The sequence below is a fragment of the Cucurbita maxima genome, unplaced genomic scaffold (genome assembly GCF_002738345.1).
Source record: "Cucurbita maxima cultivar Rimu unplaced genomic scaffold, Cmax_1.0 Cma_Scf00022, whole genome shotgun sequence".
Classification (NCBI taxonomy): Eukaryota; Viridiplantae; Streptophyta; class Magnoliopsida; order Cucurbitales; family Cucurbitaceae; genus Cucurbita; species Cucurbita maxima.
This window is the reverse complement of record NW_019272038.1, coordinates 386,861-400,203: the sequence shown is the minus strand read 5'-3', so window position 1 is coordinate 400,203 and position 13,343 is coordinate 386,861. Positions and strand designations below refer to the sequence as shown.

The following is a 13,343-nucleotide window of genomic DNA, read 5'->3' as shown; positions in this document are numbered from 1 at the left end:
TCCTGCAAGACACAGCCCATTCAGAAAAGGAAACTCAGCACTACATATCGATGTCGAAAGGTCGAAAACTGCTGACCAAGGCATAATCATTAATTCTAGTTGGCCATATTATTCACCAAAATCAAAACTACTGAACTAAGTTTTGCTTTTCTAATTTTCTCAGAAGACATCAAACAAATATATTCGAATCTAAAATGGGGGGAAAAAAGGCATAATCCTAACATTCATCCCGCCAAGATTAAAATTCGTTGACTAATAATGTACAAATATAGGACGAACATCTCTTTATGAAGAGAAACTTTGGCAGCCTTGGTATACCAATTAGCGCAGCTCAGATTTTCCAAGTAGGAATGTACCCCTGCAAAATATCAAACTAAATTTGATCAACTTTAAAATTCCCGTAAAGTGCACCATTCTTAAGCTTTTAGTTAAGAAGATGATGATTATGTTTGGATTATTTTGTTTGCGTATATTGTTTCTGCTGTAGCAGTTACCTATGCAACATAATGGGTGCCGAAGTCAAGATTGAACAGCATATCCCTGCGATTCTCTGTTCCCATTCGAATTTTGAAACTTTTGGCCTGGTAATCCACCCGATCATTACTATCGTAGTCCATCTCTCGGATACATCGCCTCCTCACCTTTTTCAGCATTTGTTTTGAAGGTGCAAATCCAGCAGTAACCTTCCAAGAATGTTTTGTGATGTAATTAGCACCATCATGAAAGGACACACAAATATACAAATATATACAAGTTTATTAAAACAACGCTTTTACCATATCATCAATTACAGAGAGAGCAGATTTGGGATCTCGGTTAATGAGATGAGCATCTACAAGCAATGAATAAGATGTTGCATTTGGTTTGACGCCCAAACCTACTAAATGTTCAAACACCTTTGCAGCTTCAAATGTCTACAAAGTGGTCATAGTAAGTCAGCAAAAATTTCAGTTTGTATGGTTAAAATAAGTGTCATATCCATAAGAACATGTAGAGAATACGTAATGCTTCACTATGCATACAGTACCCCTTGCACCAATATCATAGAAATCGAACCCATAAACAATGCTTGTTAATCTTTTTTTCATCCATCAAACATTGGTCCCGTCCATGGAATCTCAGCAGTTAATTGTACATGTGTCTATGTGCGTGAATAAGGGAGGGGTATAAAAGGTTAAAGACTGACCTTCTTTAGCTTTCCAAATGCGTACATCAGAGCGTTGTATGAATGGATATCAGGGGTCAAACCAAAACTGGAACTAATTGCTTCAAATGTTTGGTAAGCACGATCGAGGTCCCATATATTTGCACAGCCTAAAATCACACAATTCAATGCAGCAACAGACTTGTAAGGAGGATCTGCACGGCTCAAGTTTTCCAGTTGAAAATAAACCTAACAAAAGGAAAGAATATTAGAATGGTAACTCTGATGAATTAAAGGAAATAAAACCACTCGGCTACCATGAAGTTCTAAATTTAGTTAATGAATATCACATTTCAAGAAAGGAAGCATGCTAGGTATATAGTAATGAAACATCACATAAACCTTTTAAGTGCATGTCATGTGAGCGAGACAATTGCACTACATGTACCTTTGGTTGGCTTTTATCGTAGCTATCATAGTTAATATTCTTCTTGATCTCCCACCACATAATTTATTATCGATAAGAGCCCATACATGGCACTGTCAAAGAAAGCTACTGCAATTTTTAATCTTTCAACTCTTAAAAGTGTATTTTCCACCTATCCTCCACCTCTCCATATTGGTACTGAAAGTTCATTGTTCAAGTTAGACTGCTGAAGTGAAACAATATGAATGTGTTGTTTGAGCAGTAATTTAAGATTAAATTTTACTGAAACACTTCATGTCCTGGTCATATATAAGAACTTGGCAGAAAGCATCAATCATTTCTTGTCATTTGAATAATGTAAAAACAATGCTGGACCAATAAAAAAAAAATGCATGTACCATATTAGATTTTATACTACATTACTTATAAACAGAAAATGGAAATTGCAAATCTGTAATTTTTACTGGTAAAAGGTCATACCGTGTCCAGGGTCTCAAAACCCTTCTTAGAGCATGCCACAACTAATGGATATAAAGAAGTGAATGGGGAAAACATTTCTTCAGCAGCTCCATCATCAGAAGTCCTATAAGCCTCTTCAAACTCATGTAGGGTAGTAAAGGCCCTCTGCAGATTCCCAAATGATGCAAGAGCATAAATCTTTCCAAGGTAAGATTCGGGATTTGGGACCTTCTTTTGTCGCAATGAGCGCTTTAGAATGGCCCAAGCTGCATCTAAAAGAGAAGAGCTGTAGGTTCTACCTGCAGTTCCAAGAGCAGATACAACTATTCCTTCATCCACTGAAAGATGAACTGGAGGCCTCGCATTTTCACCCCGAGCAATCCATCTGGCCATAAATTCTAGAGCATAATAAGCTAGTTTACTATTATCCTCTTGCATTGCTACTTCAGCAATATAATTACACAAGTTCCATGTTGGGCAAAGAGCTTTATTCTGAACAGTTGCCTGTTACACCATCAAGAAAAGTAATGAAGCAATAACCAAAAAACTATTTTCTTAGCCATTAATCGAACTTGTTTATTACCTTGCACCTATCAATTACGGACACCAATGTGTCCAGCCTGCCTTTTTTCACACAGCTCCGCACACATTCAGTGAACACTTTCAACGACAACATATGACCTGATTTTAAGGTCAAATCAATATATTTCAAGGCAGCATCAATCTGATCCGTTGACAACAGCATTCCAATTACCAAATCATATGATTCATCATCCGGCATTGACTCTCCTCCTGTCTGCAACATACTGATAACGAAAAAGAAAATAACGTTTAAAGGCTACCATATTCAAACTGAACTATGAGAACTTGTGACAACAATGTTCTAGTTTTGATAAAGGCCGCTATTCTTGTAGATAACATATGCTTATTTATTTTTACAATACATGGAGGGGGGGATTTGAATCTCTTTAACCTTTTGATCGATACATGCCCTATAGCAGTTGAACTATGCTCATGTTAGAACATATGCTTAATTGAATCGACTGTTATAAAAGAGTGCATTTGATAGTAAATCAGGCAAAGTGCAGTGCAAATCTAAGGACAAGCTTTCATACAAAAAGAAATGACAATGAAGAGTTTCACAAGTTTATACTCGGTCCAACTAAATTCATGTTTCTGCCTGGTAGTTTGCTATCCTGCAAGTTAATCTCCAATAACAGGATGAGATCAAGATCAATAACTAAACGTATAGGGTAATGTTCCCTGAAAGTTGAAATCTTATGCAGATATTCACACGAAACAACCATTATTGTCACTCAGCAGTATTCGATTATCACCAAGTTTTGCAGGAAGGACCTTCTATAAATACTATTATCAATCTACGCTATATTCGCAAGACTTCAAACTTCCCATTTTTGTATGAGTAACTTCAAAGCATAATTCAAGTTATAAGGATCAACGCTGCACCCAAATAATGTAAAACTTTTAAATCCTAGCGAACAAGCAATAATAAAGAGGCTAATCCAGAGAGGAACAAAAGCAGTTGAAGACTTTCACATCTGTTGAAAATTGAATGATGAATATGATTCAAAATCTAACCGTTCAATCAATTTTTCGGCAGCTTCAGTCTCCCTAGCTTGGTACATCGCCTTCAATACTAAATTGAATGATGCACTGTTAGGTGAGATCGCATAGTCCTCCATTTGAGCCACTAGATCCAGAAGCTCCCCAGCCGTGGCATTAACCATCAAGTTCGCCCTCAAATAATTGTTATACAAATTAACATCCGGCTTATTAGGCTTGCCATTCTTATCCAGCGACCGAATCCAAGACTCAAACAACTGCTTCATATCATCCCAGCGCTGGGAAGCCATCCAATCAGCAAACACATTCAACAAGCTCTGGACATCGAGTGTTTGAGACAATGCTTGAATTCGAGAACTGGGGGATTGGTTAAGGAATCCGAGGGGGATCAGAGACTGAGTCATAGAAGCGTTAGGGATCGGATTGCGCCAGTTCTCGTTGTAAAGAGGGCTACCAGAGGCGGGATTCGGAGGAAGTGGAGTTGAAGGAACGTCCGCTGGTTCATTGGCGAGATGAGGTTCTTGAGAGAGAAATGTGAAGGTGGTGATGGGCTTGAAGGAGCAGACATTGTTGAGGTTCGAGTTTCTGATTAGAGTGTGAGTTCGAGAGAGAATCGCCATTTTGGACGCCATGAATGGAGCATCAAAGCTGGAGAAATGGCCTTCACAGTGAGGAGGAAGAAGAAATGGCGTCAGTAGCAGTTAGGGTTTTGGCACTTCGAGCAATAGAGACGAGAAGAATCCACAGGGGGCCAGGTTTAGAAGGGCAATATGGTAATTTTAAGTCTAAATATCCAAATAGCCCACTGCCCGTGCCCGTGCCCGTGCCCGTTCCCCGAGGCATGCTCGTTGTCCTGGTAAACGAAGAACTAAGGTTAGTTTTGCAAATATATCTTTTATAAATATCTTCTTCTAAAAATTGTAAAAATAACATTTATTGCATATTCTTTTTTTAAAAAAATCAAGATTTAGGGTGAAAATCATTTTAACCTTGAATTTCAAAATTTATATTAATTTTTTACCATCAACTTTTACTTTCGTTAATAATTTTTATATTTTAATAATTTTTTTAAATACTATTAATTGATTTTATTTATACATCGTGAGTGTCTAGGTTAGCTTGCAAACATCTGGACTATTATCAGAAAACAACTTTTTGATCCTATTACACTCAGTTGTTAAGGTAACTTGTAGGGTATCAAGTCCTAAAGTAAGTACCCACCGTGACTTCAACTCATTCCTTTTATGCTCTCTATTATTTACACGATTATCCCTTGACTATTAGGTTTATTGTAACAACTCATACCCAGAATTTAGAATTCAGAAATTGGCACTCCGTGGTCCCGAACATGCCTTATCCTTTCTTTTAACAGGTCACCCAACATAAAATTGCTCCAAGTAAAACACGTTTAACCATGATTGAGCAATCGAAAAGAAAGGTGCACCTTGTTGGTATAAGTAGTAACTTTTATTTCCTTTAACCCTTTTTTAGTCATTCTATCGCCAAGATCGCTCTCGTTCAAATATCGTCTTAGTTCATTCATACCTTTCATTTACTCGGATGTTATACTTATACAGTATGAAAGATCCAAACTAAGAGGCCACACAACTTATTTCTTATACATTCATAAAAATTAGTTTAAACACTAGCTTTTATGTACAACAAAGTAAAATAAATGACAAGTCGTGGAACGTTCGAGATAAAGTTTCATACTTTTCTTCCTTTTTCTCGTAAAGCTTCATTTCTAGAATCTAATCTCTTCGAGTAGTTTACGAAACTTTCGTAGCTACTGCTTTACTAGCTTTAATACTTGTCGATTTTCATTATGTTAGTTTGGTAGCTAGTTTTTTAAGACGAGCTCTGTGTGGGTTTATAATCCCTAGGGAATATAGAATTCCACGTTCCATTCATCGCTACAACCACCTTTATAAGACTGATACCCAAAATAAAGTGAAGTGATATCAAAGCAACCACAAATTTCAAACCTTCCTCTCATTCTTTGCCCATTTTGATCATTTTGGCTTCATTTTACCTTAAGCTTGGTATCATTCACTAATGGATGATCCAAAAAGATATCTGTTCTTAATCATCTCTGATAGCACAACCCAGCTTTACAACACTCATGTTCTTGATTTCAATCATTTTAACAACAAAATGGACCAATTTCATAGCTTTTAGCGATCAAAATTGAAGTTTTTCAATCTCTAAACCACAAATTTTGATACCCATTAACCAAAATTCTAAATTTTCAACTCCAAATTATGCTGATTATCATACCCTTAATCCAAATTAGCACTTGTTTAGCTAATAATGTTTTACTTTTGGATGCCAAGAATCTAAATATCTCATAGAACAAAAGGGAAATGGAAGGAGAAAGAACGAAAAAGACGGGGAAAAAAAAGGTGAATAGAGACACACAGGCACCGCCTCCACATTCTTTCCCCACTAGAAATCTCTATTTCCCTTCCCTCTCTCTCTCTCTCTCTCTCTCTGCTTCGCCACAGCTCTCTGTTCTGTTCTCTCTCGGAGTTCGTGTTCATCCATGGCGGTTCTCTTGTTCTTTTCCTTGATGTTCATGGCCTTCACCTCTCATTCAGGTAACCCTTCTGCTCTTTCAAGCTTTTCTGCAACTTCAATGGATTTTTACACAAGAATCGCTTAAACCCTTTGAAGATTTTCATCTGAAATCGAAAAATTCCACTAACCCTTGTTTTAAATCTTCTTTAGATGCTATATATTGTGTTTGTAAAGATGGATTAAGCGACCAAGCCCTTCAAAAGTCACTGGATTATGCTTGTGGAGCTGGAGCCGATTGTTCTCCAATTCTTCAAAATGGGGTTTGTTTTCAGCCTAATACTGTCAAGGATCATTGTAGCTATGCTGTTAATAGCTATTTTCAGCGCAAGGGTCAAGTCCAAGGGAGCTGTGATTTTTCAGGCACTGCCATGGCTAGCCAGTCTCCTCCTGGTATCACTGATTCATGTCATTTTTCACTCATGTTCTTCATCAACTGCCTTGTTTTTGTTGCTTAATCTTTGTTGGGTTTGTTTTTCTTGTGTTTTTTCAACAGCTGGAGCTTCTGGGTGCGTTTATCCTTCAAGTCCCAGGTACCATCTTCATGTTCTTCTTAGTTTTTCAAGAATTGTTCATATCTCTAATGGAAAGTGGCTGATACTCGTGCATTTTTCATTTGTTTCTTTACTCAAAGTTACCTTTTCCTCAACTTTTTGAACGGATTTTAGTGAGAATCTGCTGCCTGATAGCATAAAAGAAGGCGTTGTTTTAAGAATCCAATTCCCTTCTGGCTTTGTTCATAGCTGTTCATCTTTTTCACCTTAGAAACTTACCTAATCCTGTTTAGATGAAAGTGATCCTTCACTTTTACTGTCTCTTTCTATGCTATCTATGTGCTGTTCTTCTCTGTTTTTACATCCAATGACAAAATTTACCATTTCAAAGCTTCCATGAGTGACAATGACATGAACAAATCAACAATTCAACACCCCTTTCCCTCTTCTCTGTTTCAGCAACGCAGGAACCCCGTCGACCACCGTCCCCGGCACGACGCCAGGAACAATCACAAACCCATCAACAACACCACCCTCAACCATGACCCCAGGTATCACACCACCCTCAACCATGACCCCAGGTATCACCCCGCCCTCGGTGTTCGGGGGTGGGATAAGCCCGACAGGCGGGGTCGGGCTCGGTGGTAGCGGGAGTAGCATGGATGGAAGCGCTGCCATTGCAGCAGCAGCCTGTAACATGTTGTTGTTGTTCATAGCCATTGTGACATCTTTGTTGTAATGTTGTTTGATGTGGGTGGAGAATATGGTTCCTTATTTGAGTGGTGGTATGATTTTGTGGAATGGGAACCTGATCCTCTTGGATGTTTTTTCACCTTTTGTGTATCTATTAGAGGCTGTATTTTGCTTAATTTAATGGGGGTTTTTGCAACCACTAATCAATAATTATGCTCTTTTTTCATTGTTAATTTGTTTTATAATAAAGTTTCTGGGATGTGTTACTATTGTTAAACATTTGAATTTAATTTTATTATATAGTTTTTATATCATATATATATGAAGGGAATGGAAGGTAACATGGAAAGGGACAAAAAATGGAATGAAAACACATGCTACCCAACTTTAATAATGATATATATAGGTGTGAATAGACTGATTAACTACCTGCCAACTATTTCCTTGAATATGATGAGTAAGTATCTTTTTTATTATTAATTTCTTTTTAATATTTTATTTTGGCTTATGAATGTTATGACTAGTGTCGGGAACCTTTGAGCTATGTTCGTGTTGATTAGTGGAGCTTTAAAGTCGCTCTTTGCTAGCAAATATTATCTGCATTTGTCCGTTACATATGAGTGTCAGTCTCATGGTGTTAAAACGCGTCTGCTAGTGAGAAGTTTTCACACTTTTGTAAGAAATGTTTCGTTTTCTTCTTTAACCTATGTGAGATCTCTACATTATTCGGTGTCTAGTTCTAAATAGCCCACTATTAGCGGATATTGTCCACTTTGGCCCATTACATATAGCTGTCACCTTCACGATTTTAAAACGCGTTTGCTAGCTAGGGAGAGGTCAATCTACCTCTCTTGGGTGTCTAATGTCTTCTCTGGCCCACTGTTGGTGGATAGCTCTGATTTCATTTGTAATAGCCCAAACTCAGCGCTAGTAAATATTGTCCGTTTTGACCCGTTATGTATTGCTATCAGTTTCACAATTCTAAAACGCTAGGGAAAGATTTTCACACATTTGTAATAAAATGTTTTGTTATACTCCAACCGATGTGGGATCTCAAATAAGGACGAAAATTTGAATTGACTGAACCATCGACGACGGATTAGTTCAGGCACGGAATGCACCATTTGACTGCTCGCCTCAATTTTAGTACTTACTTTCAACTTATTTCTATTCACCACACCGGTTAATTTCTTCATCAAAATTAAAATGTATTTAAATTTATTATATTAATGTTTAAAACATTAATAAATTATTACTAATAAAATAAATAAATAAATCGTATTAATGAGTAAATTTGAACGTATTTCAATAATTAAAATATTTATCTAATAGAAGATCTTAGCAATATTAAAATGAAAATTATATTAGTGATATATTTTTTTTAAAATTTAAGGATATTGGTTAAAATATTTTGAGAAATACATAATTTATTTTTTGTTAAAATAAAAAGTAGAAATGAATGGGAAGACTGATAATAAAAAATAAAAAATATAATTATCTACAAAATTTATGAAATTAATTTTAGTGAATTAACTGTCACGTCAGTCAATTTAAATGTACAATAACTTTATGTTTATTTTTTAATTTCTATACATTAATCATGGTGTTAATTTTTGTTCATAATTTTGAATTTAAAAATCTTCAGGGATATTTTTGGGAATATTGAAATTTGAGGTTAAAATAAAATAAAAAAATATAAGAGAGTAGAAAATGTTTAAAATACAATAATTTTTAATTCTCGAAAAGAAAAAAAGGAAAATATACCGAGACGGAAATGGAAGGATGAACATCAAACAGACTGTGAGCCTTAAAAAAAAGACTACAAATTCGCTGTTGACTGCAAATTGAGCCAAAAAAAATTTCATTATTTAATTTGATTTCATCCCAATATGAAAGCTTGGTAGGTTAGAAATTCATTTCACAGATTTTGATTTGATTCATTTTTTTCGAGAGTGAGAGCGCGCCATGGATCGTAATCAGCCACTGCGACCACCATCTCCGCAGCCTCGTTCTCCAGAATCCGGCGGCAGTTTCTCATCCGTACTCACTGTTTTCGCCTCCTTCATCGCCATCTTTTCCATGGTATCATATCGCTTCCTCATCGAGCTGCAAAATGCGCTAGGTTTCGTGGTTTTGTTTTTTGAATTCCATTTTGTTACGGCTTAGTCTTCGATGAGCGAGTATTAATATACCTTTTGTTTATCTGAGGTCAAAGGCTTTTGTCCAAGCTGAATGCGTTTTTTTTTGTTGTTGTTTTCTGTGCTGTCATCGTTGCGAGATGGAGTTAGAAAGCTAATAAGTTTGAGTTATACTTCGCTTATATTGCACTTCGTTGGTCGGCTTCATGTACTTCAGAATCTGTTTATTGGATTTGTGATACTTTCATAACTACTACTGTTTGATTGTGTAATTGGCTGTTTAATTGTTTTTAACTCATATTCAGTGTCATATGTGGAAGTTACGAAGAGGTTATCCATCTATTAAGATAGATGTGGAGTCTATTGCACAAGTTTCTGTAATTATTGCCATCAATCGTATATAATTAATTTTGTTTTAAAGAAAAGGAAGAACATGTGCTTTATCTTCTGTCACGAGTGGTCTTGTGATTCTGATATTCTAGCAGTATGATTGAAACAGTCGTGGCTATCAAAAGTAGGGGCCTGAAATAGTTGAGAAAAAAGGTTCAGCAAATTTAAGCAGACAGTGAACAAACAAAACATTTGAGATCCCACATCAGTTGGAGAGGAGAACGAAACATTCTTTATAAGGGTGTGGAAACCTCTCCCTAGTAGAGTCATTTTAAAATCTTGAGGCTAACGGCGTACGTAACAGGCTAAAGCGGATAATATCTGATAGCAGTGGACTTTGGCTATTACAAATGGCATTAGAGCCAGACAACGAGCGGTGTGCCAATGAGGACGTTGGACCCTCAATGGAGGTGGACTATGAGATCCCACATCGGTTAGAGAGGAGAATGAAACATTCTTTATAAGAGTGTGAAAACCTCTCCCTAGTAGACGTTTTTTAAAATTGTGAGGCTGACGGCAATTTGTAACGGTCCAAAACAAACAATATCTGCTAGCAGTGGACTTGGGCTGGTACAAAACATGACAAATTTCACGTTTCAGACATGACATGTCTACTATGCTTAGTAAATAAATGAGAATTTGGATCACTATTAGTGTTATTTTGGCAATCAGCCAAGTGAAAAATTGAACCTCTTTACTTATTGGGTGTTTTAGCTATGCAAGTCTTGTTACAGGCACACCTTGGTCATGAAATGGTATCAATTTTGAGATCATTGTACTTGATCTGGTTGATTTTAGTTGTTGTATAACTGCATTTTTATGCATGCAGGTGCTGATTCCATCCCAATCAAACTTCAAAAGTAACTTATCTATTTTACACCAAGTACCAGAAGGTCATGTTGGAGTATATTGGAGAGGAGGTGCCCTTCTGAAGACAATAACGGATCCAGGTTTAAGTCTCTCTGTTCCGCTTGATTTTTCATGGTTATACAGATCATATGTCCTACTGCCTTTATTCATGTCAAAATTTCAGGTTTCCATCTAAAGTTGCCTCTGTTAACCCAGTTTGTGCCTGTTCAAGTGACCCTCCAGACTGATCAAGTAAATTAGATTTATTTACAATTACTATGATGATATAAGCATTACAATATTTTTCATTGGGGACAAAAAGTTCTTAATGCCAATTTCAGGATTTCAATATTTTGAAGAGGTCCTAATTGATGTCCTTGATGCAGGTTAGGGATATTCCATGTGGTACTAAGGGGGGTGTAATGATCAACTTCGAGAAAATCGAGGTGAAATTACTAGGAAATTCCTTCCCAATAATTGATGTTAGATTTTCTTATTCTTCATCTTAGTTCATAAGGATGCTGCTTTCAGGTTGTCAATCGCCTCCGCAAAGAATATGTGCATGAAACCCTGGTCCACTATGGTGTGAATTATGATAACATATGGATATATGACAAGATTCATCATGAAATCAATCAGTTTTGTAGCTCTCACAGTCTTCAGCAAGTTTATATTGATGTTTTCGATCAGGTACGTAAAAATAAATGTAAAATGTGTGCTTTTAAAACCTTGCGTAGTTTTGTGATTGTTTCCATTCACACAAGCATTCTGCAGAGCTGATACGAGCAACATGCTAAGTGTATATTCTAGCTATTAACTGTCATTTGTGTCAAGTATATTTTTCTATTCTTCAGCTGTGAATTCTTTCAAGGAATCCATTCAAGGCTTTAAAAGCAGATGTTTCCATAAATTCGTCGTAGATACTTTTCTCCCTTGGCATCGAGCATTTCTTTCGCATCAATGATCCGTGACTGTTTTTCGTATTCAGATTGATGAAAAGATGAAGGATGCTCTCCAAGGTGACTGTACACGTTATGCTCCAGGTATTGAAATAATCAGTGTTCGTGTAACAAAGCCCACCATCCCACATTCTATCAGAAAGAACTTTGAAGACATGGAAGTGGAGCGTACAAAGGTGCATCTCTAACATTGGAAAACAACCTTTTTCTTGTTCTGTTTTGAGTTTTGAAAGCATATGTTGAACGTATGAAAGAGCATCATTGCATACTCATAATCTTACATATCTTGGTTCAAAACCATGTTTACACTTTCAATTCCAAAAACGTCTATATGGATCGACATCGATACAGATTACTGCACGTCTTAATTCTAATGCTATGCAATCTTGGACATACTTGGATAGGTTTTAATTGCTATAGAGAGACAAAGGGTAGTGGAGAAAGAGGCAGAAACCAACAAAAAAATGGCAATCAGTGAAGCTGAGAAGAATGCTAACGTTAGCAGGATCCTCATGGAACAGAAACTAATGGAGAAGGAGAGTTCCAGGAGGCAGCAAGAAATTGATAACCACATCTATCTTGCTCGTGAAAAAAGCCTCGCCGATGCCAATTATTACCGGTACTTCTCTCCTTTCGCTTTTCCAACCTCACCTCGATTTTTCGAAGTGAGAAATGAACGCAGTTTTAGAAAACCCGAATGTGTAGTGACATTCATGTCTTTTCATCGTTTAATCAGTGTTTTAAAAGAAGCTGAAGCGAACAAGTTGAAGCTTACACCTCAGTTTCTTGAGCTTAAATTCATCGAGGCCATTGCTGATAATACAAAGATTTTCTTTGGGGACAAGGCACGCGCTCTGTCTCTTTTTGCTCTCGATATATACGCGTTACGTGTCTATAACTAACTCAGTAGCTTTGGTTCTGCTAGGTTCCCAACATGGTTTTGGATCAGAGGTTGCTCGGAAACTTCCTGCATCAGGTTTCAGAAGATGCATCAAGAAAAGCATCCGGAGATGAAACCTTAGAAATATAGATCCAAGATTCAGCCTCTAATGATCAGGTATACGGGTCTTCCTCTCTTTCTTTCTCAATATTGGAAAAACTCTCTTATGGTACATGTCAAAAGAATTCTCCACAGAGCACGAACAGGTTCTTTCTTACGTCCTTCCGAGATCAAATTGTTTACTATGCAGAGGGCACGTGGAGGGAAATTTTGGTATTTGGATATTATTTATATCAAATTCATTTCTGTATGAGAACATTAGGATTCTTCGTGTTCTTTTGCTCGGTGAAGTTTCGGATAAAAACGTTATAGCATTTCAAGTGAATCAATAATAACCCTTGGTTCTTCAATGTTGTTAGGCTAATGCTAACGAACTTCTGCTTGACCAGGAAAGAGTGAAGATGCTTGATTGTGATTTCTTGTTTAGCAAAGAATTCTTCTTCACCAATTTCGAGTAGCTTACTGAGCAATGTGATTTGAGCCTCCTTTTGTAAAAGTTTAGAATTTAGATCCTATGGTTTTGAAAGTTAGGACTTCAATTCTTATAATATAGATGCTTTTTTTTTAGTGCATTCTACAAAAATGACCAACTTCAGCTTTCCACAAAACTGCTAGGAGATTCAAATTTTCTT

General features: G+C 36.7%; 3 protein-coding genes across 7 annotated transcripts; 2 read left to right on the top strand and 1 right to left on the bottom strand.

Moving 5' to 3' along the window:
- Positions 1–52: 52 nt before the first annotated feature.
- LOC111496072 (pentatricopeptide repeat-containing protein At1g26460, mitochondrial) lies at positions 53–4,483 on the bottom strand. Of its 2 annotated transcripts, none has more exons than XM_023146344.1 (7): positions 3,630–4,483; positions 2,614–2,836; positions 2,052–2,534; positions 1,187–1,393; positions 777–914; positions 495–683; positions 53–373 (listed from the first exon to the last, which is right to left on the bottom strand). In XM_023146344.1, exons 1-6 carry the CDS (start codon positions 4,244–4,246, stop codon positions 495–497), a joined length of 1,857 nt encoding a protein of 618 aa, XP_023002112.1. In that variant the 5' UTR covers positions 4,247–4,483; the 3' UTR covers positions 53–373. The 2 variants fall into 2 exon arrangements, with proteins under 2 accessions (XP_023002112.1, XP_023002111.1); XM_023146343.1 differs by having other exon boundaries at positions 53–358; positions 3,630–4,479.
- A 1,506-nt stretch (positions 4,484–5,989) lies between these two features.
- Positions 5,990–7,652, top strand: LOC111496509 (PLASMODESMATA CALLOSE-BINDING PROTEIN 3-like). Its single transcript, XM_023146970.1, has 4 exons — positions 5,990–6,211; positions 6,342–6,581; positions 6,685–6,721; positions 7,142–7,652. Exons 1-4 carry the CDS (start codon positions 6,157–6,159, stop codon positions 7,419–7,421), a joined length of 612 nt encoding a protein of 203 aa, XP_023002738.1. The 5' UTR covers positions 5,990–6,156; the 3' UTR covers positions 7,422–7,652.
- A 1,495-nt stretch (positions 7,653–9,147) lies between these two features.
- On the top strand, positions 9,148–13,214 carry LOC111496550 (erlin-2-B-like). Of its 4 annotated transcripts, none has more exons than XM_023147025.1 (10): positions 9,148–9,457; positions 10,733–10,853; positions 10,937–11,004; positions 11,139–11,198; positions 11,284–11,442; positions 11,741–11,887; positions 12,116–12,330; positions 12,448–12,556; positions 12,637–12,768; positions 13,101–13,214. In XM_023147025.1, exons 1-9 carry the CDS (start codon positions 9,341–9,343, stop codon positions 12,739–12,741), a joined length of 1,101 nt encoding a protein of 366 aa, XP_023002793.1. In that variant the 5' UTR covers positions 9,148–9,340; the 3' UTR covers positions 12,742–12,768; positions 13,101–13,214. The 4 variants fall into 4 exon arrangements, with proteins under 4 accessions (XP_023002793.1, XP_023002792.1, XP_023002791.1 ...); XM_023147024.1 differs by having other exon boundaries at positions 13,071–13,214; XM_023147023.1 differs by lacking the exon at positions 13,101–13,214 and adding an exon at positions 12,904–13,061.
- The last annotated feature ends 129 nt before the right edge of the window (positions 13,215–13,343 follow it).

What these genes read in the sequence shown, in the direction of transcription:
- LOC111496509 (XM_023146970.1), top strand. Translation starts at nt 6,157, where the DNA reads ATGGCGGTTCTCTTGTTCTTTTCCTTGATGTTCATGGCCTTCACCTCT. An exon ending in GGCCTTCACCTCTCATTCAG is followed by an intron (nt 6,212 to 6,341) that starts GTAACCCTTCTG and finishes AATCTTCTTTAG; the next exon opens with ATGCTATATATTGTGTTTGT. An exon ending in GGCTAGCCAGTCTCCTCCTG is followed by an intron (nt 6,582 to 6,684) that starts GTATCACTGATT and finishes TTTTTTCAACAG; the next exon opens with CTGGAGCTTCTGGGTGCGTT.
- LOC111496550 (XM_023147025.1), top strand. Translation starts at nt 9,341, where the DNA reads ATGGATCGTAATCAGCCACTGCGACCACCATCTCCGCAGCCTCGTTCT. An exon ending in GCCGATGCCAATTATTACCG is followed by an intron (nt 12,331 to 12,447) that starts GTACTTCTCTCC and finishes TCGTTTAATCAG; the next exon opens with TGTTTTAAAAGAAGCTGAAG. An exon ending in AGATTTTCTTTGGGGACAAG is followed by an intron (nt 12,557 to 12,636) that starts GCACGCGCTCTG and finishes TGGTTCTGCTAG; the next exon opens with GTTCCCAACATGGTTTTGGA.
- LOC111496072 (XM_023146344.1), bottom strand. Translation starts at nt 4,246, where the DNA reads ATGGCGTCCAAAATGGCGATTCTCTCTCGAACTCACACTCTAATCAGA. An exon ending in GTTTTGAGACCCTGGACACG is followed by an intron (nt 1,394 to 2,051) that starts GTATGACCTTTT and finishes TCCTTTTGTTAG; the next exon opens with GTTTATTTTCAACTGGAAAA. An exon ending in TCTCTGTAATTGATGATATG is followed by an intron (nt 684 to 776) that starts GTAAAAGCGTTG and finishes CATTCTTGGAAG; the next exon opens with GTTACTGCTGGATTTGCACC.